General features: G+C 39.2%; 1 protein-coding gene and 1 pseudogene across 1 annotated transcript; both read right to left on the reverse strand.

Annotated features, from left to right (window-relative positions):
• Nucleotides 1–3,563: 3,563 nt before the first annotated feature.
• LOC148186589 (uncharacterized) lies at nt 3,564–11,984 on the reverse strand (annotated as a pseudogene).
• A 4,687-nt stretch (nt 11,985–16,671) lies between these two features.
• Nucleotides 16,672–21,615, reverse strand: hsbp1l1 (heat shock factor binding protein 1 like 1). The gene is made up of 3 exons (XM_088090894.1): nt 21,389–21,615; nt 21,225–21,291; nt 16,672–19,341 (listed from the first exon to the last, which is right to left on the reverse strand). Exons 1-3 carry the CDS (start codon nt 21,431–21,433, stop codon nt 19,247–19,249), a joined length of 207 nt encoding a protein of 68 aa, XP_087947020.1. The 5' UTR covers nt 21,434–21,615; the 3' UTR covers nt 16,672–19,246.
• Between the last annotated feature and the right edge of the window lie 1,231 nt (nt 21,616–22,846).

The following is a 22,846-nucleotide window of genomic DNA, read 5'->3' on the forward strand; positions in this document are numbered from 1 at the left end:
TGGGTTATACCAGCGTCAACACAGTATAGTATGCAAAATGTCTTTGTTTTATAATGCAATATGACTCTGATGTCAACATTATTGCAAAGATGGCTAATATGATGTCACTATTATAGTAAGGATACTGTTATTGCCATGTTATGTCAATATCTTCAGAAACTGTATTATACCTCTCACACACATTTAACACAAATAAGCATACATACAAACACACGTGCAGACACCTGTTCGCACACTTGCCTTTCATCTCCCTGTCTGTTTCCAGAATGCCCCCAACCTGCACACACATGTCACTGTCACACACACACACACACACACACACCAATCTCTGATTCACCACACGTGAGCAAACACAGACATGCACACACACATACCTGTTGCAGGAGAACACACATTGCACTGCCATGGCTACCATGAAGCTGACCCAGTTTCCATGGCGACAGAGATGGGGTCGGTTGCTGGCTGCCAATCCCCAGAACACACCCTTTTTTCAGTAATACATGGGGGGGGGGGCAAAGAGAGAGAGGGAGGAATGAAAGTGTTAAAGCAGCAATTGAGAGATAATGAGTGATGGAGAGAGAAGGATAAAGAGATAAGAGAGATTGAGGGAACAGATGGACAAGAATGGGAAAGCAGTTAATTAAAAAAAGGGAGAGAGGAAATTGTGCGTGAGGAAAGTGGAAAGATTGATAGAGTTTGAAATAAAACTGTAAAAAAAAAATGTAAGAAGATAAATTATGTCGGAAAAAAAATTGACTGAGTAGTAAACCAGAGCAGACAGTATTTGTATTGGTGCCAAACTATGAAATTTAGATTTCCAGGTTGGTCACATGACACCAAGAAGGGACAAAAAACCTAATCCTATAGACTTACATTGTCGAAGAGATGTCTCTAAATCAACGGACAATTTTTTAGGTCCATCAACTTACCAGTCAAACACTTAATTGGCCCTTTTAAATCATTATGTCCAAAAAGTCTGAAAATTTGCTAAAAGCCAAATCCTATTTTCTCACTGTCATTTATGTATATTAAAGAGAGGTTGAGACCAAGCATTTGGGAGGCAGAGTTAAAGAAAACACAAATGCACTATTGGCCCATGGATGCATAAGATCGGGTAATTTTAAAACCCAGAAATGAACTTTTTAGGCTTCATGCGCTACTGAGCAACGTTCATAGATAGAAACTAACTAGATCCCAACTCGTCACATGGTGCCGCTCTGTAACTACTACTTATGATGTTTTTGGTATCCTTCTGCATCAGCTGCTTACACTCCGTTACCGTGATGTCAACAAATGCACATGGTGGGATGAAGCGGCGTGATCATTATGTTTACACAACAGCATGGACGGTCACCAGATTTGGGATTAGGCAACAAAGTTACAGACTGTTAGGTTTAGGCAAAAGAAGCACTTGGTAAGGTGCAGGGAAAAAAACCCACACATCCACATTGGATGTGTGGGGCCCATCCCATAAACGCACTCCTTATATTACGTGCTTACCAGCAGCATTATTACTTGATGCTATCCTCTAGCGTTTTGTGTGCATGCAACCAGTTTCATCTGGCCATGTTCTCAAGTGATGCCCCCAGTGAGCGTTGCATGTGGATGTGCTCGGTGCCATCAGGCCGGCTGCCAGCGTATGATCAACAACACACAATTCTGTCCGAGCATCTGACGACGTCCACTGTCGTTCCGGTTGGACAAGGAAGGTGGCTTTTGGCATCACACTCGTACGCCAACAGCACTGACTGAGCCGTGCTATTTGACGAGTTTGGAGTGAGCACAGGCCGAATGAACAGGCTGCTGCCTCAAATGCTGTATCCAGTTCTCTGTATACATCCATGCTCTGGCCCGCCTGGACAGATTTTTAGCAGTCTGAGACCATCTGGCAGATTACAAGTTAATCTAATGTGGGGTATAATTGAGATGAACACCGTAAAGAAGAGCAACACTGAATCACTTTTTGGAAACAAGACAGCTGCAGCTGATGTGGAACTATCTGTTAAACATGCTTTTGCATTAACAAAGTGGACGCTTTATTTTTGTCAATAGAACAATGAACTGTACGTAAAGTGTTTCTCGAGAAGAAAGATGTGTTTGCATTACTTCCATTAGTATTGGCAAAAATGTTTTATACCAACTAATAATACATTGCAAATTAAAAACAAGCAAAGAATAGAGAAAAGTGTGAAAAATAATTAGTGCTGTGCAGCAGATCTATGTTTGGTCTGATCTATGTTTTTCCTGTCCCGGAGATCATCTTGCAACCCCTCAGCATGATGGATTACTGAATGGGCCCAGAGTGTCAGAAAGAGACTCAAAATGACCACAAAAAGACGGGAGATGCAAAAGAACTGCAAAGAGACAACAAACAAATACAATAAAGACAAAAAACAACCACAAGAAGACACAAAATAACTACAAAGCAACACTAAAAAACAAAACAGACTCAAAATTACCTTACAAAGTTACCTTAAAAACACACAGAACAACTACAAGGGTACACAAAGTGATCACAAAGAGACACAAAACCACAAAAAGACACATCATGATTACATGATGTTTTTAAAAGAAATCAAGCCAGTTTGCTCAGGTTTCAAAGGGTTTAAAATGGACCCTTATAGCTTAAATTCATCGAGAATTTTTGTTCTTTCTGGATTCTTGGAGTCACCGAGGAGGCTTGCCAGAGAATGAATAAATGAATAAATTCTTTACGAATTCAGCGTAACACATAGTGAGTTACTGATATGCAAATAGTCATTTTGGGGACGAAGTCTTCCTTTAACACAGGGCAATGTTAGCTTATTGTATGGATAAGGTAGATATATTTATTCAAATGTTAGATTATACTTAATTCTCAGTGTGGTGACAAATTAATTGTGGATAGTGAGTGCATGGATAGTATACAAATTATTATTACAAGGGCAGCAGGTTTTACATATATATATATAGTGATGATGGGCGCTCCAATTGACAAGCAATGATGAAAAAAAAAGAAAAATGATTAAATCTATATTACATAAAAATCCGTAGTCCTTTCTGCCTCCTCCCCTGCCGACCTCTTCTTCACGGCTCTCTGCCATGACAAGACTTCTGTGGCAGAACAAAGCTGGAAATCAGTTTCTATTCTTGTAGATATAAATGTATTACAGCAGACAGAAGGTGATGTATGTTACACAGGCCCTAAAATATCTGCCGGGGTAAATTTAGGCACAGCTCGCCTCAGGCACAGTAGAACAGAATAGAATATATGAATGAGAGCTGGGCTGCTGGACAAGCTGCATGTCTGTGTTTACTATGACAAAGATAACAGGTGGTGGTCATTTGTGGTGTGTTTGTGTGTGTGGAGAGAGAGGGAGTGAATGAAGGAGAGCGAGAGGCGAAGGTGACCGGGATTTTCACTTCAAAGCCAGGCAAGAGCACAGCGCAGATTAAAGCGCAACAGGAATCAAAGAGCCTCAGGTGGTCAGCGACACACAGGTGTCCCCCCTATATCTGTGTGTGTGTGTGTGTGTGTGTTTGTTTGTGTGTTGCAAAAGAGAGCACCCATCTATTTTTACCTCTCATCTCTCCCAACACCTCTCTGGGTTCTCGCTCTCTTTGGTTTGTCTGTGAGATTTGTGGCTTTCAGTGTTGTCAGAGATGAAGGAAGTCTCCCGCAGACGAGAGCTGCTCTCACTGCGTTTGACCTTGTCCACAGAAGATGCAACGTTTGAGGAGACTTTTACAGTCTGCAGCTTCCTGTGTTGCACAGAAAAGTCAGACTGCCGCTATTTGGGATAATAGTGCAACTACTGAACACGAGAGACAAACAGGCCCAGTTCTAGACTGTTTTTAATAAGGGGGCAGTAAGAGATGTTGGTAGGTGATGAGATGAGTTCGTCTTAAGCACATGCTTAACTGTTTTATGTTTTTGTACAAAGCTTTTTGATGAACAAGCTCAGTTTTGTGCCTTTTTATGCACTATGGCAGTAATACTCAACCCACAGCACGCAGTCCAAATCTGGCCCCCCACAGGGTGCCAGGTGCCCCCCCCCAACCATTTTCTAATTCAAAATGAAAAAAATAGAATAGAATGATTCACACTGGGAATTGTTTTTGTACTTTTAGTATCCTCAAAGTAGAAGCACCATTTTAGTGTCCTAAGATCCTAAAAATGTCCTAAAATCCTAGAAATGTTCTAAAGTCTGAAAAACATCCTAAAATCCTAGAAATAGCCCCAAAATCTGAGAAATGTCTTAAAATCCGAGAAATACCCTAAATTTATTAAAATGTCTTAAGTCCTAGACATGTCCTAAAATCTGAGAAATGTCCTTAAATCTTTGAAATGTTCTGAAATCTTTAAAATATCCTAAAATCCTAGACCAAAATAAAATCTTGAGCAATGTCCTAAAATCTTCAAATCGTCCTAAAATCGTAGAGATGTCCTAAAATCCTAGAAACACGTATAGGGCTTCAGAAACTGGCCCCCAGCCTCCTGTCATTTTGCAAAAGTGGCCCCCAGGAAAAGCAAGTTGAGTATTCCTGCCATAGTGACGATAACCATTTAAAATGAACATTTTTCATTGCTAAAGATACCAATGTTTGGCATCCACCCCATGCCCATGCCTAGAACCGGCCTAGGAGACAAACAAACCTGAAAAGTATTATTATAACATAGTTATAAAAAATATACACTCAATGGGAGTGTTATATTATAATCTAATCTGTATAAAATACACGGCCCCCCAAGTCAGTATTGCCCTGAAGATTAGTCAGTGGCAGGAGGAAAACAGAGCCAAAAGGAGTGCAGAGAGAGAGAGAAAGAGAGAGAGTGAAAGAGAGAGAAAATATGAAAGGGGGTGTGAGCTAAGAAGAGGAGAAAAACAGGAAGGACAGGTGAGAACTGTTAAAGGACAAAGTAGGGACCAAGACAGTACATGTCCTTAAACAGCACGCATTTCAAATCTGTCTTTTTCTTGACTCACTCCTCACAGAGCTGACACATCTGATCTGATATGTGAAGGTGCGTTTTCTCACCGAGGAGAGGAAACCTCTATCAGCCAATCACACACACACACACACACACACACACACACACAGAGCATCTTCCCTTTAAATATCAAAAGGATGGATGGATGGATGGATGGAGGGATGGACAGACTGTTGGATGGATGGACGATGGATCGATCGACAGACTGATGATGGATGGATGGATGGATGGATGGATGGATGGATGGATGGACAGACTGATTATGGAGGATGGATGGATGGATGGACAGACTGATTATGGAGGATGGATGGATGGATGGACAGACTGATTATGGATGATGGATGGATGGATGGATGGACCGATGGATGGACAGACTGATGATGGATGGATGCATGGATGGATGGACAGACGGATGGATGCAAGGATGTGAGGATAATGAGAGGAGAGGGGAAGCCACTTTAGACTACTGACATTTACTTTGGATGGATGGACAGACTGTTGGATGGATGGACGGATGGATCGATGGACAGACTATTGGATGGATGGATGGATGGATCAATGGACAGACTGATGATGGATGGATGGATGGATGGATGGATGGACAGACTCATTATGGATGGATGGATGGACCGATGGATGGACAGACTGATGATGGATGGATGGATGGATGGATGGACAGATGGATGGATGCAAGGATGTGAGGATAATGAGAGGAGAGAGGAAGCCACTTTAGACTATTGACATTTACTTTGTTTCACCTCGTAAGTGAAGTGTGCAAAGGAGGGAGAGGGAGAAATAGGGCAAACAAGTGTCCACACCCTCATGCAACACACACACACACACACACACACACACACACACACACACACACACACACACACACACACACTAATACACTCCGTAAAGTGCTTCTCCCTTGCCGAGTGCTAACCATGCAGACAGCCATCAGAGGCCGTCCCTCCCAGTGGAGAGCGACTGGCGAGGGTCACAGGGCTGAATCTCTCAGCTTCCCACTCGTAGCCAGCCACAGCTCTCCACACACCCACTCTGCACTCCAACGCGGGGGAGAAGAGTGTGTGAGCTCCATTTACCGCCCCAACTGCTGAAGTAGTATCGTGCAATGCTAAAAGTGTCTCCGTTGCTTACACTGTGCAGAGAGCAGGACACATCAGCTTAACACACTTTTTTCACCCTCCCCTCTCCTCTCCTCTCCTCTGTCTTGGCAGTCTTCCAAGTACACATTGCCACACATATGGGTAAACACACACACAAACACACACACTGACGAGTGTCTGCCTCAGCACAGGTTGCCATAGCAACACGGTCAGCAGCGTTCTTGCTCTTTGGCTTTGCCGAGCATGACAGCGAGGCTATCTGGTATTTGAAGTACACTCACACATGCACATATGTACCCACCTTTTTACACGTGCACACACACACACACACACACACATTCACGTTTAAGCATGCGTGTTTACTAAATAAAAAACTAGGAATGTAAGAGATATATTATTTTGCATATTTAGTCTGATTCATTGTTCTATCTCTGGTGGTGTTAGAGCTGATTTGGTGGCTGTCAATTTTCTGAACATGATAAAAGATCAGCAGTGGCAAAATTAATAAACACTGCCATCCACAGCACAAACTCTGCAAATGCATCAACAACCACAATGACCTCATAAAATAAACAATAAATAGCCAGAAGTATGTTAACATCTGAGCACAAAATATATGGAAACGTTAATCCTTTCAAATCTGGATCGATCAGTTTTCTTGTGCTGTGTTCAGACGCCTTTCACGAGATATATGACCCTTTGAAAACTGTGGTTGGTGGTTGGTGGTTTCATTTGATTTGAAAGATGGGAGGATTATTAGAAAATAATGCAAAAAAATTAAGGAAAATGTCCCAAAAATTATGTTTGTAATAATAAAGTTAGAATTAATATACATATATTTCCTAGGGCACTTTCCTTTTTATTTTATGTATTTATTTATTATTTGGCTATTTCAGGTGATTTTCTTGTAACTTTTTTTCCCTTTGTCTTGAAAAGTAGCTTGATTTAAAAAAAAAAAAAAAAAACAGCTTGCTTAAGTTTGAAAAGTTTAAACATGTCAATTCAAAACCACGGGCACAACTGTGCTGCTATATAACAGCCTCAACTGCTCTGGTGTGAGACCTGTCCACATACTTTTTGACACATACTGTTGGGTTTTTTGTGTAAATCTAAGTATTTATTGTGATTGATGCTACAATCACCCTTACTCACACATACAGGTGATGAACTTTGAAACTTCAGGACCAAGATCAGCGACACACAGAATCACTGTAATGAGCACATGTGACCACTAGAGGGAGATATGATTCAAATCAGCAGCTCTGTGACCACTAAAAGGTTATCAGTGACTGTGCCTTCTGGGCCTTTTCTCATATTAGCACTAGTGTTTGCTGGTGCTAATTCTGTTGATCGTCAAGACACTGAACTCGTGGTCACTGAATGACTCATCAAACAGGCATTTACATAACCACACATGTTTGAGGGTTATGCACATGAGTGTATGTAAATGTACAGAAATGTTGTCCTCAGTAAAGCTGGTATCATTACACTGATAGGCTTTAAAATAAAAGGGGAACTATGCCCATTGAGAAATTCATCTTGTTACCATTGTGTAACATGAAATCCAAAAGCGTGAGTGCTAAAATTAAATTTGTGATGTTATAGGGCAAACAGGCTGGAGCTGCTACATAGATGGTGAAAGATGTTCTAGATCAGTGGTTCTTAACTAGCAGGTCAGGGTCCAAAAGTCGGTCACAAGTCCGTCCTGAATGAACGAATGTGTCACTTAAAAATAAAAGGAATTATTTTTTTTGTAGTACAGTGAGCTTTTATTTTGAAGTACAGTGAGCTTTAGCTTAGTGCTTTTTCCTGCTGCTGCTGCTGCGTGATGCCTACCTGAGCCATTATGCGCATGTGCGAGCGGTCCGCCATTCTTGACAGGTACCTACGGCAACTCAACTTGGACAAAACAGATGTGTGAGTACCTGATCCGTTTTGCATTCATAATGAATTAGGCCTAAAGATCCTTCTATGACGCTATGAAGTTTCACAGAAATAAGTGTTATTTTCAAACCATGTGTAAGGGAATAGCATTTTATTTTAATAAAGAATATCCCTGTTGTTCCACAGAAAATATTTATGTTAAGAGACATGATGCTTTAAAGTCACTGACCATGCTAAAGCGATGACTGACCATACTAAAGCATGTCTGTTATTTGTAAAGTCAAAATTCCAGGGTAACCTACCTATCATATTTCAGCAAACACAAAGGTCATGGTATAATATTAGTCCCGTGTGAATTGGCATCTCTGTCATTTGCAGGCGATTTGGGGTTGTTTTGTTTTTGTTTGTTTTTTTTCTCCCTGAACCCTGAATACATGTGATATGTATGTTTTTGGAAGCACTACTTTTTGTAGAAAGATGTACTAACAGCTTATGAGGACAGCCTGAGAGAATATAACAATTAGGTGGACTCAGTAAGAGAAAATGAGAGAATGATTGTACCTAGAAGTGGGAACGACATATATTTTCTAAACTGGTTGAAGTTTGGTCTGCTAGATGGCTGTGGGATATATTTTTAATGTAGTACATTTTTTGGGTTGTATAGAATTAAAAACAACCTGTTCAACTTAACTTATTGAAGTTTTTATTCAGACATTTCTTTATTTATCTTTATTTCTTTTGCCCCTTTTGTACTTGTTGCAGTTTTTTTCTTTTGGTTATAGGTTTAGATCTCGAATTTTGATAATGAAAATAATGATAATAGTGGTGTTTATGGTCATAAAAATAAAAATGTATAGATGACAGGGAAATGAGAAGAGCTTATCCTCTTATTTCTACATCAAAGACAATGTAAAAATCTCAACAATCAACAAACATGAAGTTAATTTTATTTATTGATTCATTTTATTATTCGTATTATTAATATTGGATTATATAACAATAATAATAATAATAATAATAATAATAATAATTATTATTATTATTATTATTATTATTATTATTATTATTATTATTATTTATAAAAAATATTTTTAAAAAAATAGATAAAATAAACAAACTAAAATTAGTGACATCACATAAAAGTAACATAAACTATACATGTAGCTGAGGATGTTACAGTGGGCCTCACAGACCCAGATCAGCATCAGGTGTTCAGCCCAAGCTCAAGGAGACGAGGAACAACTCGCCATAACCCTTCGATCAACATCAGGCAAAGACCATTCCAAGGGAGATCACCTCTCCTTGGACAGCTGTGTGTGTATGTGTGTGTTTGGGCACTGGTGGGTGAAGTGAATGGCATTGACCATGTTTCTATGCAATTTCAGAGGGCCCAAGTTTTGCAGCATAACATTGAAATGTAACAAATTTATCCATGTTATTTGCATCATCCAGCATCCCTCTTATACAGCGAAAGATCTCATTTTCAGCTCAGAGATCAACGAGCTCCCGAATCTGATTGTTTTCTGCAGACATTTAGGGTGATATCGGCCACTTTTTGGTAAACTTAGCTTGGGACACTAACAAAAAACATATATGCCATTTACATGTGCTTTTATGATTAATAGTGATTGTTTTTGATAACTTTGTGTTGAAAGAATGTAATAAATTACAATTATTTAGGCCCTACAGGTCTTGATACCTCAGCCGTGCCAACTTATTTTCATGAGCAGTGTTCAGGTAAAATGAGCCAGCAGATCAGGTAAAATGGGCCAGTCAAACTGGGAAGAGAGTCATTTCGAGTCATTTATCATCAACATTAATTTTAAAATACATCTGCTAATACAGCAACATAACATTTAAATTGTATAAAACCCACAAATTACCCACAAAATACTTAAATTCATTTTCAAATAGCATATATTATTGATGAACTGATATAAGTGGAGTGTGTGTGTGTGTGTGTGTGTGTGTGTGTGTGTGTGTGTGTGTTAAAACAACACATCTATAAAGACAACAACAACACATTTATCATTTCCAAATATCAAAGCCAAGATGTCAGCTGATGTCACTGGTGTGTGTGCGCATGATGAAAAGGTTTTTCAGACACAGTCTTTGCAAATGAAGCCATCATCATCACAAATACCATTCTCTTCAGCACAGCTCTCATGGAACCAGGTGTAGCCTTCGGATCACCTTGGTCACCGTAGTGGGTCTTGCAGACTTTGCTGGGTGATTTCTCCCTCTTATCATTCTTGTTGTCCTGCTTTTTTTCTTTTTGTTGCTCGCTGTCTTGTTTCTTTCTGGCTAGCTCTTTTGTTCTGATATATTCAATGTGTTGCTCACTTGTGAGGTTGTATGATGGTGGCGTCATTCTCCTTCTGATGGCCCTCTCCCTTCGCGGCTCTGGGATCAAGTCAGTAAATGTGACCGATCTCACAGACTAAAAGGAAAGAAAATAATTCCCAGAAATAGCCTATGTTAAGAAATAAGACATTAAGTGTACATTTGATAGGGACTTTATTGTTTGTGTATGTGTGCGCGTGCGTGTGTGTGCGTGTAGCCTATGTTTTACAGTAGCTTTGTATAAAATATCACTTACTGTGGAGGTGGAAGGTCCCTCATCCTGGGAGTGGGTTTCTTCCTGAGGTGTAAACTGACTGAAAAGGTCACCATCTTCCTCCAGCACAAACAACACCTCCTCATGGTCATTTTGGAAAAAGTAGAGTGGTTCCACAGGAGGTAGCAGAGGTGTCAGGGTAACAGGGGTCTGAGGTCTGGCTGGCGGATCGGCAGGCGACAGTGGTCTGGCTGGAGGGTGGGAGGGCTGATGTCCAGAGGGCTGGACCGATGGCTGCAGGGCAGATTGGGTCGAGGTCAGCAGGGGCGATGGTGGTCCAGTGGGCGGGGGTGGGAGAGTGGATGGCACTCTTTCGTTGGTATTGCTGGGGGCAAAAGCTGTCACAGGAAGGATATCTTTGTTGAGAGGGAACATCCCCATCCCCCGGGACCCTGCCTGGGCATTTTCAATGGTGGCAGCCTTTGCCCAAGCCCTGCTGAACACTGCAAAAAATTCCGTCCTAGGCAGTTTCTGTCCAGCCATCATCCTTGTCCACTTCCTCCCCTCCTGGTCCCAGTGGTGTTTCAGACTCTTGAAGATGTCCTTGTCTGCCGGTTGCAGCGCGTGGGTTGTGTGGGCAGGGTAGCACATAATGTGCACGCTCTTGCTCTTCAGTAGCCTCGCTCTTGCTCTTCAGTAGCCTGATGAACTCCAGGTTGCACATGTGGCTACTGTGGCCATCGAGGAGGAGAAGGCGGGGCCTGGGGTCATCCCTAGGGAGGGACTGAATGAACATTTGACCCCACTCCTGGCAGAGGTCAGAGGTAATCCAGCCATTGTCTGAACACCTTACGCTGGTGTTCTCCGGGCATCCCTGGAGCCACTCCTTACGTACACACTTCCCCTTAAAAATGACCATGGTGTGGCTGTATGTTCCTTCAGCGTTTAATGCTGCCAGACAAGTCATTGTCTCCCCCTTCTCTCCGGCACACACCTCCACACATGGCTGGCCGACTTGTCCAACAACTTTTGTTGAGCTGAACTGGTCCTGAAGCCCGGACTCGTCGCAGTTTCATAAATGTGAGGGTATGTCTTCAATTCCTAGCCCGACCAAAAGACTCTCATATTGGTTAAACCACTGACCACCACTTTGTTCAGGCCAGCAGCCCGTGCCGCAGGCAGAACCTCTGGCTTGCAAATCCCGAGCTCTGGGTTGCGCTTTAGAGAGTTTGAAAGTTTGTGTGTGTGTGTGTGCGTGCCTGTGCACATATGTGTGTGCATACACACACACACACACACACACACACACACACACACACACACACACACACACACACAGGTATTTGTTTGTGTGTTAGTGTGTGACACAGAGAATGGCCCATTTTAGCTGAAACCATGTGGCCCAACTTCCTCAGTAGGTTAAGGTAAATTGAGCCACTAACATAAGTCTAATTTTTCCCAAAAATATGTTCATATGGCACACTAAAAGCATTATTTCTGATAAATATCATTAAGATAGATATTATGCATCATTATTTTTATATGTACACCCGTTTTTTATTGCTTTATCATCCTTCCATCATTGTTGAGTAAGATTTGGTATGCCATGGTACTCACCATGCAGGTTTCTGGTGCAGCATTGAGCTGAGGCATTGCTCCGCCCACCATAGCAACCATAGACCAATCAAATCAGTTGCTACCTGTCAAGTACAGTTTGAAATCATTTGCAGTCATTGGCTCTAAATTCCAGAGGGGCAGGGACCCCCAAACTTTAAATGGCCCATTTTACACATTATAACACATCATCTAATGGTCACACTCATGCTAAATATGACCCCATCCTGCCCAGCTGTAATGTTTTCTACAGAAACTGCTTCGGCTCTGTTAATGTCTCCTGTGGTGATTAAAGGAGAGATTAAACGTCCGCCCAGTCTGTGATTGTATGGTCTATACAGATCAGCGAGGAGGTATAATGGAGCGAAAGTTTCAGTTTTCAGCAGGACATAAGCTCAGACATACTAGCTGTGTTGGAAACTCACCCACTCACTCTTCTCTATGTTGTGTGTATCAAGTGAACTATACAGGGAATAACCAAGAGATTTCAGGCACTACGCTAGAATTATCTTCCTCCAGAAATGCATTACTTGATTGCATTGTTGTATGCAGGAGTAAAATGTAGGGTACATTATATGTATACTCTATTTATTTATATTGCACTACATTGTGGATGAAATTATACGCTCAGAATTGGAACACCACTACAAAATGGCAAACAAATTATATAGTGCACTATGTTTGTGATAGGGAACAGTTTGGAACAAAGCTGCTGTTTCAGACAGAGGTGCTGAAGCAAAGGGCAGTATGAGACATGATGTGTTTTGTTTTTGAACATTAATGCATGAAAACCTATTCTAGTAGGCCCCCAAAATACAAATATGATCCCGAAAATTAGCATAATATGGCCTCTTTAAGCTAAATCAGTTTATGTATGGTGAAAGCACACCCACTGTGTCATGCAGGGCAACAGATGCTTAAGTGCATGATAATTGAATCATCATACAGTTTGCATTTAGCAATTAATTTTATATATAGCACATTTCTTATCCAAAGGCTATACAGATTAATCAAGTCAAAAGTTATTATAGGCCAATCACAAGGCATGATCCAGGGGCTGCACAACTAGTAATTTCAATTTATTAAATCCAACTTCACAAATCACACTTAGCCTCGAAGAGCTTTACAACACAAGACATGTCTGTCCTTGGACCTTTACAGTGGAGAATGAAAAACTTCCCCAAAAAAAACAGCCAATGCAGAATAAATTCCAGCACCATGATGATTTGAATGGATCACGAAGTGCCTGGATCCACAAGGTGGTAATTATTATACATTGGGGGAACATACATTATACATATTGGGGGAATGCCCCCACCCACCCAATATAACTAAAAAACAAATTTGCTATGCTTTAACAGGCAACCGCCATTTGAAAAATTATCATCAGCAAATGTAATCATAATCATATATAAAATAAAAAAATGTTCTTATTATTACTGGTACACTACAAGTAGTTCACTGCAGTTCTGCATGTGGTTTGTCCAAGTGGTGTTGCCATACCTCAGGACACAATCAATGTCAAACATGGAACTGTGTCTCGATTTCATGACATTCAAATGTTTAAAAAAAATGGAAAACTACAGTAAATATAGAGTGTTTAGGTCTTAATCATTGGATATTTGTGTAAACTGTACAGCTTTACTTGCTTTTTTTTTTTTTTCAATTATCTTTTTATTTAGTTTTTAAATTTCAGAACATACAATCAGGGAGATGAAGAGAAAAATACACAAATAAAATAAAAGAAAAGAAAAGAAAACATAAAACATAAGAAACTAATACATGACAGACAACAACAAGAAGTACAGCAGAGTAAATTAAATCAGTCCATGGTCACAGTTCATCCTCTGAAAGTAGTATTTGAGCATGCCAAACCCTGATGATGTGTGTCAGAGGTCCATAAGTGGTTCCCATATCTTCTGGAAGGCATCCCCCTTGTTTTTTAGAGTATATGTGCGTTGCTCCAGTCTTAAAGTTTCATTTAAGATTTCTTTAAACAAGTCAAATGATGGGGGTCTTTGTTGATTCCATTTGAGCAAGATGCATTTCTTTGCTATATAAGATATCATGGTAATCCTCTTCCTGTGTGTGGCGTCCAGTGTCTTGTCCAGTTCCGTACCAAAGAGGTACTGTGTTGGTGTAATGTCCAACGGCGTTTCCACAACCTTAACAGTTAAATCATGTATTGCCTTCCAGAAATATTTTAATTTCCTGCAATCCCAAAAAACATGCATTATTGTCCCTTTACATGTTTTACAACAATGACATCTGGAAGATGAGTTAGGAAACATTTTACATAAACGGAGTGGAGTAAGGTATATCCTGTGCATGAATTTATAATTTTGTTCAATTATTTTATTGCAGGACAATGAGGAAAAAACATTCTGGCAAATAGCATTCCACTGATCTTCATCAAAAGCACATCCCATATCCCTCTGTCATATGTTCCTAAGTGGGATCAATGAAGAGCTGTGATGGTCTAATAAAGCATTATAAATTACAGAGATTTTTCCTTTTAATGTTGTAGATTTCACCAAAATCTTTTCGAAATTTGTCAGCTCCAAGGACAGACGATTTTCTCTTTTCAGGGTATTAAATAATGGCGAATTTGTAAATATTTGTAAAAGTCCTGTTTCAGAATTCTGTATTCTGACATTAAGTCTGTAAAAGATTTGAGTGTTTCCTTTACAAACAAATGTTGGAGCTGACATATACCCTTCTCTCTTCACTTTGCGAACAAGGAACTACCAATTGATGGTGGTAGATCTGGGTTTGAGGATAAGGGGGAAAACCTGGAGATTTTGCCAAAATTGTGTTGTAAACTACATATGTTTTCTTTATTTGATGTAGTGAACTTATATTGTTTATGAATGGTAGCCAGGATGTGGAAATAGGAGTACAGAGTTCTTCTTCTATATCTATCCAATGTGCGTTATTGCGTTTTTGCACCCAGCTAATCAGGCCCTTTGTCTGGGCGGCCCAGTAGTACATCTGTAAATCTGGTAATGCCAGTCCTCCTTTCTCTCTAGACTTTGTTAAAGTTTTAAAAGCTATTCTTGGTAGGGAATTCCTCCAGATAAAAGAGGTTAACATTTTATTTATAGATTTGAAGAACGTTTTATCCAGATAACAGGGCAGTGACTGAAATAGATAGCTAAGACGGGGCAGAACATTCATTTTAATTACATTAATTCGTCCGAGAAATGAAATGGGGAGCATTTTCCAATGTTCTAATTCTTCCTGAATCTTTTTAAGCAATGGAATGTAATTTATAGTGTAAAGATCTTTAAGTTTTATAGCCACGTTCACCCCAAGATATTTAAAGCTGTTTTGAGCCCAGGTGAATGGTAAAATGGCCCTGAGTTTACTAGAGACTGATGAATTAATTAATAAAGCTTTAGATTTTGTCAAGTTGACTTTATAGCCGGATATTGTTCCAAATTTAGTGATAAGTTCTAATACTGCTGGGATTGATCGCTCAGGGTTGGTTAAATATAGAATTATATCATCAGCATATAACGAAATTTTGTTCTTTGTTTTTCCAATATTGATACCAGCAATCTCTTCATTAGCCCGTATGGCTTCTGCGAGTGACTCAATTGCCAGGTTAAATAAAAATGGAGATAATGGGCACCCTTGCCGACAACCTCGAAACAGATCAAATGTTTCGGTGAGGGTACCATTTACACATATTTTAGCTTTTGGGTTGCTATACACAGATCTGACCCACCCAATGCATTTTTCGCCAAGGTTAAATTTCTCCAAAACGGCAAACAAATATGACCACTCGACCCTATCAAACGCTTTTTCTGCATCAAGCGAAAGTAGTAAAGCTGTTCTGTTATGTAGGGCCGAGTGGTCAATTATATCTAATAACCTCCGGATATTGTCAGATGCATAGCGTGCTTTCACAAAGCCGGACTGGTCAGAGTTAATGATCTGGGGCAACAAGTCTTCCAGCCTACGTGCAATTAATTTTAATAATATCTTAAAGTCAACTGGGAGTAACGAAATAGGGCGAAATGACGCGCATTCAGCAGCATCTTTGTCCTTCTTATGTATTAATGATATTATTGCTGTCTTCATGGTGTCAGGAAGAGTTCCATTTTCAAAGAAGTCTGTGATCATAGGCATAAAAAGTGGCTCAATTTGCACCCAGAAAACCTTATAGAACTCGACTGAATATCCGTCTAAACCTGGAGTTTTTCCCGAGGGCATTGACTTAATTGCTTGTAACACCTCATCTGCTTTACTTGCTTTTAACTTAATATTTTAAATTTTCACACTTGGAAGACAGGTCTTGTGTTAAATGATCCCTTTTACTTTTTTGCCAAGTCACAGAAAATGATCCCAAACACTATGGAAATCAACTTTATATGCGTTCATCTGATATATGACTTTTTAGTGACATAAATGCAGCTATTCAATTATTTGTTTTTAAATCACAGAAGCATTCTTCAAAATGTAACTGTACGAGCAAGTATGAAAAAATAGCAAAACATGATTTGGCTGAAAACTCTGACAAAAGGTTGTTTTTTTTTAAATCTTTATTTGGCTGTTGCGTGTTAACTTTGGTGCACAGTGATTAAAAATATGCCGATCTGAGTGCAACATCATATGCATCAACCCTTTTGAAATCTGGAGCAAAATCACTTTTCTTAATTATTAGTAGATTTAGAAAATTATTTTTAAAAAGCTAGGGAAAAACACAGAAAAGCTCTGAAAAAAAACTGTACTTTTAATTATCATAATTGAATATTTAAAATTATGTAACAGAATTATTATACTTTTCAAGCACTTTTTCAGGGTCATTTAGTTTTTTTTTCCCCTAACTTTCTTCTTTTTTGTACCTTCTACTAATTTCTTCCTACGTTTTGGGTCATTTCTTCATCCATTGCTCATCGCCTTCTCTCCATGTTTTTGACAGAAATCAAGCCAATTTGCTCAGGTTTCAAAGGGTTAACAGCGGTTACACAGATAAAGCAGAGGAAGACACACACATACATTTATACGTTAAATAATATAATAATCTGCTGAGAAATAAATTGCATAGATATGATAAACAGTATGTTCTCCCAGAAATCGAAATAAGTTAAAGTCATCAATAAAACAGTAGAATATTATATACTTCAGTTTGCGAGTTCTATTGTGTCTGTTAGCATCATGTCAACCTCCTGTATGAGTAAGAATCAAAACTTCCAACGTGCACAGCTTTAAGGCCACTGGATAGCTCACTTTGTATTCAAAACAGTTTCATGGGGACATTATTAAGGTGTAACCACTATGCTGAAGAATACTATTTGGATTACTGTTGTGCAAATGATACAAAACCAGTGCTACAATTTTTGTTAACAGACAATATACAACATTTAGGCTGCAGTTTGAGTCATTTCTCAAAACTCCATTTTCTTCCATTAATGTCATTGTCTAATTTTAGATGCCATCATGTACATTTTAAGTGACATATTCAGGATACAGGCAACCTTTGAGACTTGTAAGACATACATGCTAACAGTACGTGTGTTTTGCTTGAGAGTCCAGACAAAGAACAGTGTTAGTACCTTCAAGTAGCTCGACTGTCTTTTTAGCTTTGCTCTTATTAGCTTGACTGACACACTGTACTTTGTACTACGACTTTAAGACCGCGTTCCTCTGTGTTTAAAGGAACAGTTCACCCAAAAATCAAAAATACATATTTTTCCTCTTACCTGTGGTACTGTTTATCAGTCTAGATTGTTTTGGAGTGAGTTGCAGAGTGTTGGAAATATCAGCAGCAGAAATATCTCTCCAATATAATGGAACTAGATGGCACTCTGCTTGTGGTGCTCAAAGAACCAAAAAAAAACCACATTTGGAAAATTAAACAGCAATGTCTTGCTCATTTCTCGCTCCAGAAATCATGACAGTCACTCAAGATAATTCAAATGTCTTGTTTTTTTGTTGTGCTTTGAGCACCACAAACTGAGTGCCATCTTGTTCCATTATACTGTTGAGAAGGCAGACATCTCTATATCTGATATCACCAACACACTGCAACTAAGACTACTATGATCTAAATTAATAAAAAGCATTACAGCTAAGAGGAAACATATGTATTTTGGATTTTGGGGTGTACTGTCCCTTTAAGGGCAGCCTTTTGAGTGTTTGACCACTGGAGGCACTGTAGAGCAGCAACATGCTGGAATGCATTGTATGTATCTTTTACTCTATAGGCAACCCCAGTAATGACTCTTAAAACCCGCAAATTTGTTAGCATTTCAGCACCTCAGGATGCCTCGTCTCGACGTTTTTTTGTTCGTTTGTTTTTTTCTTAATAGGGTTTTTGGTTAAACGCCATCAATAAGGTCTGTAGTAACACAATCTTAAGAGACCTTCACATTTTCTTCTGACATTAAACTACAAAAGTAAATATCCCACTTGCAAACTGAGTTTCATGTGCTACAAAAAAGATGGTTACTAACAAGTGGCTAAATCAGACTGCTTTACAGTGTCGCAGCAGTGGCAGCACGACTGTAGTGTAGTTAGTTTTAGTGATAGCTTTTACTATTGGTGACTACATTTAGGCTTCAGAAATCCTAAAAGCAGGGTTCTTTCTTAAAGATGATCTTGCTGAACAAAACATGTGAGTATCACAAATGTTCGTTTGTCACAGAGCCTATTTTCTGCAATGATCCAACGGAAAAATCCCACAGGCTTTTTGACAGGGGAACCAGGACGATGTTAGCTTGCAGGTTGGCCTACAGGAAAACATCATCCTTGGGGCACTTTATAAGCATGTGAAAGAGGATACAGCACATTACAATTCACGTTTCAAAATATTAAAAAAAGGAAATTTTGTATGAGGTAGTGAATGCATCCCATGTTTGTTATACCTTGAGGGTACAAATAAGACTCTTTTTTATTTATTTATTTTTTTTCTAGAAAATAATGAATGTTGAATGATGTCAACTCATAAGTCCCATTTCAAAATGTTTGATAAATGTGTGGAACATTACAGTCACCACTAACGTGACATCACTGCTGGCAGGGTAACAGGAGCCGCTCGGCTTTTGAAGGTCACACGATGACAGCTCACTGAACACAGGAACTGAGGGCCTCCTGCTGTCACTTGGAAATGGCCTGCTTCTCCATCCCAGCCTGAGTCATGAGCTCCGACACGTTCTTCTCCAGATCGTCAATGCGGGTTCCCATCTCATCTAGTGTGAAAGTTAAGGAACAACCTGCTATGACTTGTACATGTTTTCCAATTAGAACCAGACAGCAACAAATACTGATACATTATATAACCCTTAGCGCTTTTCATTCTTCATTTTTTGATTATTTTGGCTGTGTTAATCCATATAGCATACATTTTGGCAAGGTTATGTATTTTTGCTTGATTTTGGAATACTGTTAAGTGCAAAAAGTGTGCCATTGAAACCCATTTAAAGTGCAATTGTTGATCCGACAGCCATCAAGCATAAAAACATGCATTGTATTATTTCTGGGTGTCATTCTGAGCTTTTGCCTTGAATTTGTCATTTTTACTATTTTCCACCTGATGAAGTCATTTTTTTCAATACCATATTTGGCATAAGAAGAAAATACATGCTATTTTCATTAGGTGCACTGTCACAATCAACGTTGCTGCATGTGACATGTCCCAGGCTGTGATAATCCAAAAAAAAAGAGTATATTGAAAATAATTCTTTTTTTCTTTTTTATCATCTAGACACAGTGGCATTGTGACAAAAAAAATGGTATTTAAAGGGTTAAAATTCTGAGAAGTAATGAATATTTGGCATTATTAAAAAATGTTTGATCATTAATAATCGATTAAATAATCATACACATGATGGCATAACACATGATAATGATACAAGACTGAGGCTGAAGTTTTGTGCTAAAGAAAAAATCATGTCTTTTTACCATATTTGGCATATGAAGAAAATACATGCATTTTCACGTAGTGCACTGTCACAATCAATGTTGCTGCTAATCATTGACATATCCAACCACGGTGGTTAATATATATATATATATTTATGTGGCAGTAATGTCACAGCATCCGTGCATTGCCAGTTTACACAGTGAAAGAAGGGGTTGTTTTCAAAAGATTACACTCTGGATCCCGGTTTCAAGTTTGCATTTTCAGGCCCCGAAAACGCTAATGTTGTGCGAACGAATCCAACTGCAGTCACCATCATGATCTATACTCCGGCCCTCCCCCTTCCTCCACCGCCCACATGACACAGGCTCTCACTCAGCCCCAGAGTCTGAAACATTACATTTATGTGAGGCTAAATCAGTTTTTATGCGTTACATTAACGTACACTGGACTGGATTTCTGTACACTGCACAACATAGGTTAATTTTGTATTTAGGCTGTAGACACTTTGCACTGTAACTCCAACTTCTGCACATCTGTGCTATTCCTCCATTGCACCTTTTGCACATATATTTTGTGTTCTTTATGTTCTGTTTTTTCATTTATATTTTTAAATTGCTTATGTCTTCTACTATTTAAATTAAATATTTTTATTCTTCCTTTATGTTAATTGTTTTGCACCAAAACACCAAGTCAAATTCCTTGTGTATATAATTGTACTTGGCAATAAAACCGGATTCTGATTCTGAAAGACGCTGTTGTGTAAACGGCCCCTTAATCTTTTAAAGGTCTTTACATGAGTTTTTTCATATATATTTTTTTCATATGTTGCATTTGACACATATATATCTAATGTGCACAATATGCATGTAAAGATTAAAAGATTCGCTAAAAAAACAAAAAAAAAAACTTGATGGGTTGAGAATGGTGTATTTTCCAGTAAACCACAGTTTAACATGATTTGAACGCCCTCAAGTGGCCGTGCATGGTACCACAGTTGTGTATGTGACAGGGGGGACTATGGAGAGGACATATCTTTGATCAGTAGTGCCCTCAGGTGTGTTTTAGCTAAAGGTACACCGCTTCCAGTCAAGAGACCAGACTACACGCGCCTTGGTAAACCGGAAACGCCCAAAATAGGCACATACAGTTAAGTTAAAAACCCTAACCGTGGGTGTAGATAGTTACAGTAAGTACAGGCTGTAAAAAGGATATTTTTGGACTCCAGCTGTTCAGACATGACTTGGAATCGTCCCTGAAGTCGCTGCATCGTTTCCTCCATCTAAATAAAACACAACACGTCCGAAAAAAGTATTTACGCAAATGTTTGTGTAGTTTATGCTTCAACAAAGCACATAGCTCACACGAGACAAACTTACCGCCTCTGTCATATCTTTGGCAGCTTTGCAGTCTATTTTGGACATCCTTTCTTCAACAACACACTAATTGTCCCATAGAATCCAAATGTTGGACATACAATGCGAGTACGGTTGTTAGTGTGGTGAAACAGGGCAGTGTCCGAGCCTGTATATGTCCAAACTCAGTTTCCTCTCAGAGGTGTTAGCAGTGACTCCCATAACTTTGCGGTAAATTGAGTCGACAGAGTGAAAACAATGTGACTTCCGCTTGTAGCGTTCGGCATTTCAAAGTAAAAGTCACTTGATGAAAGCCTTGACGTATTGTTTTTCAGTTTAGTCCCAAAAAGAGAATAAAGAAATGGGCGGATTATGTGGAGCCAACATCCTGGCAAAACTCAACAAACAATACATGTTTTACAAATGTCTTGCGAGTTAATAAACACAATGTAGTTTGCAAATTATATCCATAATCTAATGAAATATTTTATTCTGCAAATACAAAAAGTACTCATCAATCAAATACATATTTCTACTACTTTATGCTTTAGAGACAACACTACATATTGCTCAATTACAAAAAAAAAAAACCCTCAAAACATTACTACATTGTGTTTATAGTAATTGGTATGGCATTTGTAAAACATGTTTTGTTTGTGAAGTGTTGGCAGGATATACCTCCACACTGTATATTTTGAGAGTATTCTTTGCTGAAATGTATTTGAAAGGCCTTTTTCCTTTATTTTTTTTTAATTACACCATTTATCATAGGCAGAAACTGTGGAATATAGTTATTTATGGTGGAGGGAGGGTCATGTATTTTCTCCTTAGTCACTCAGGAAGGCTTGAGGAAAATTATTTGTAGCTGACTTTATAAATAGCCTGTATATAAGTCACATCCTCAACACGCTCCTTCTCTGATAAATAAAGTACAGTCCCTCAAGGGTTGGAAACATTTCTGAAATGCAAAATATGTAGCTACCGCTAACAAAACATGGCAGACGGCACTACATCAAATTGTTTTTATTGATGTGAGTCGTTCTCTGCAACACCCCAAAGCATGGGGCGCAAATGTCATGTCATACGCTTTTATTTTGAAGGTACATCTGACTGAGCTTCCGGTCTCATGCTAACTTCCTCTGACTAGCTTGATTTTTGACATCCGTATTCACTTTGAATACATGGTTGCATATGGGCAGCAGTCTTATTAACTCTTTGTAAACTCGTTAATCCAGTCAGACAGGTCCCTGTGTGTTCTGTGAGAGGTGGAGCAGCAGGAGCAGCAGGAGCAGCAGGAGCAGCTCTCTCTCCCCACACTCAACTTTGCTTTTTTTTTTTTTTTTTTTTTTACATAAGAGATTATCCTGGATCCTAGCGACAGATGAGAGATGAGAGACTGTCTGCCACCACTGTTACATAACTTTCATTAAACCTTTATAAATCTGTATAATCTGGATTTCGTGCCTATGACAGTCGCTCATG

The sequence above is a fragment of the Plectropomus leopardus genome, chromosome 17 (genome assembly GCF_026936395.1).
Source record: "Plectropomus leopardus strain MGB_pleo_1.0 chromosome 17, ASM2693639v1, whole genome shotgun sequence".
In the NCBI taxonomy this organism is placed as follows: Eukaryota; Metazoa; Chordata; class Actinopteri; order Perciformes; family Serranidae; genus Plectropomus; species Plectropomus leopardus.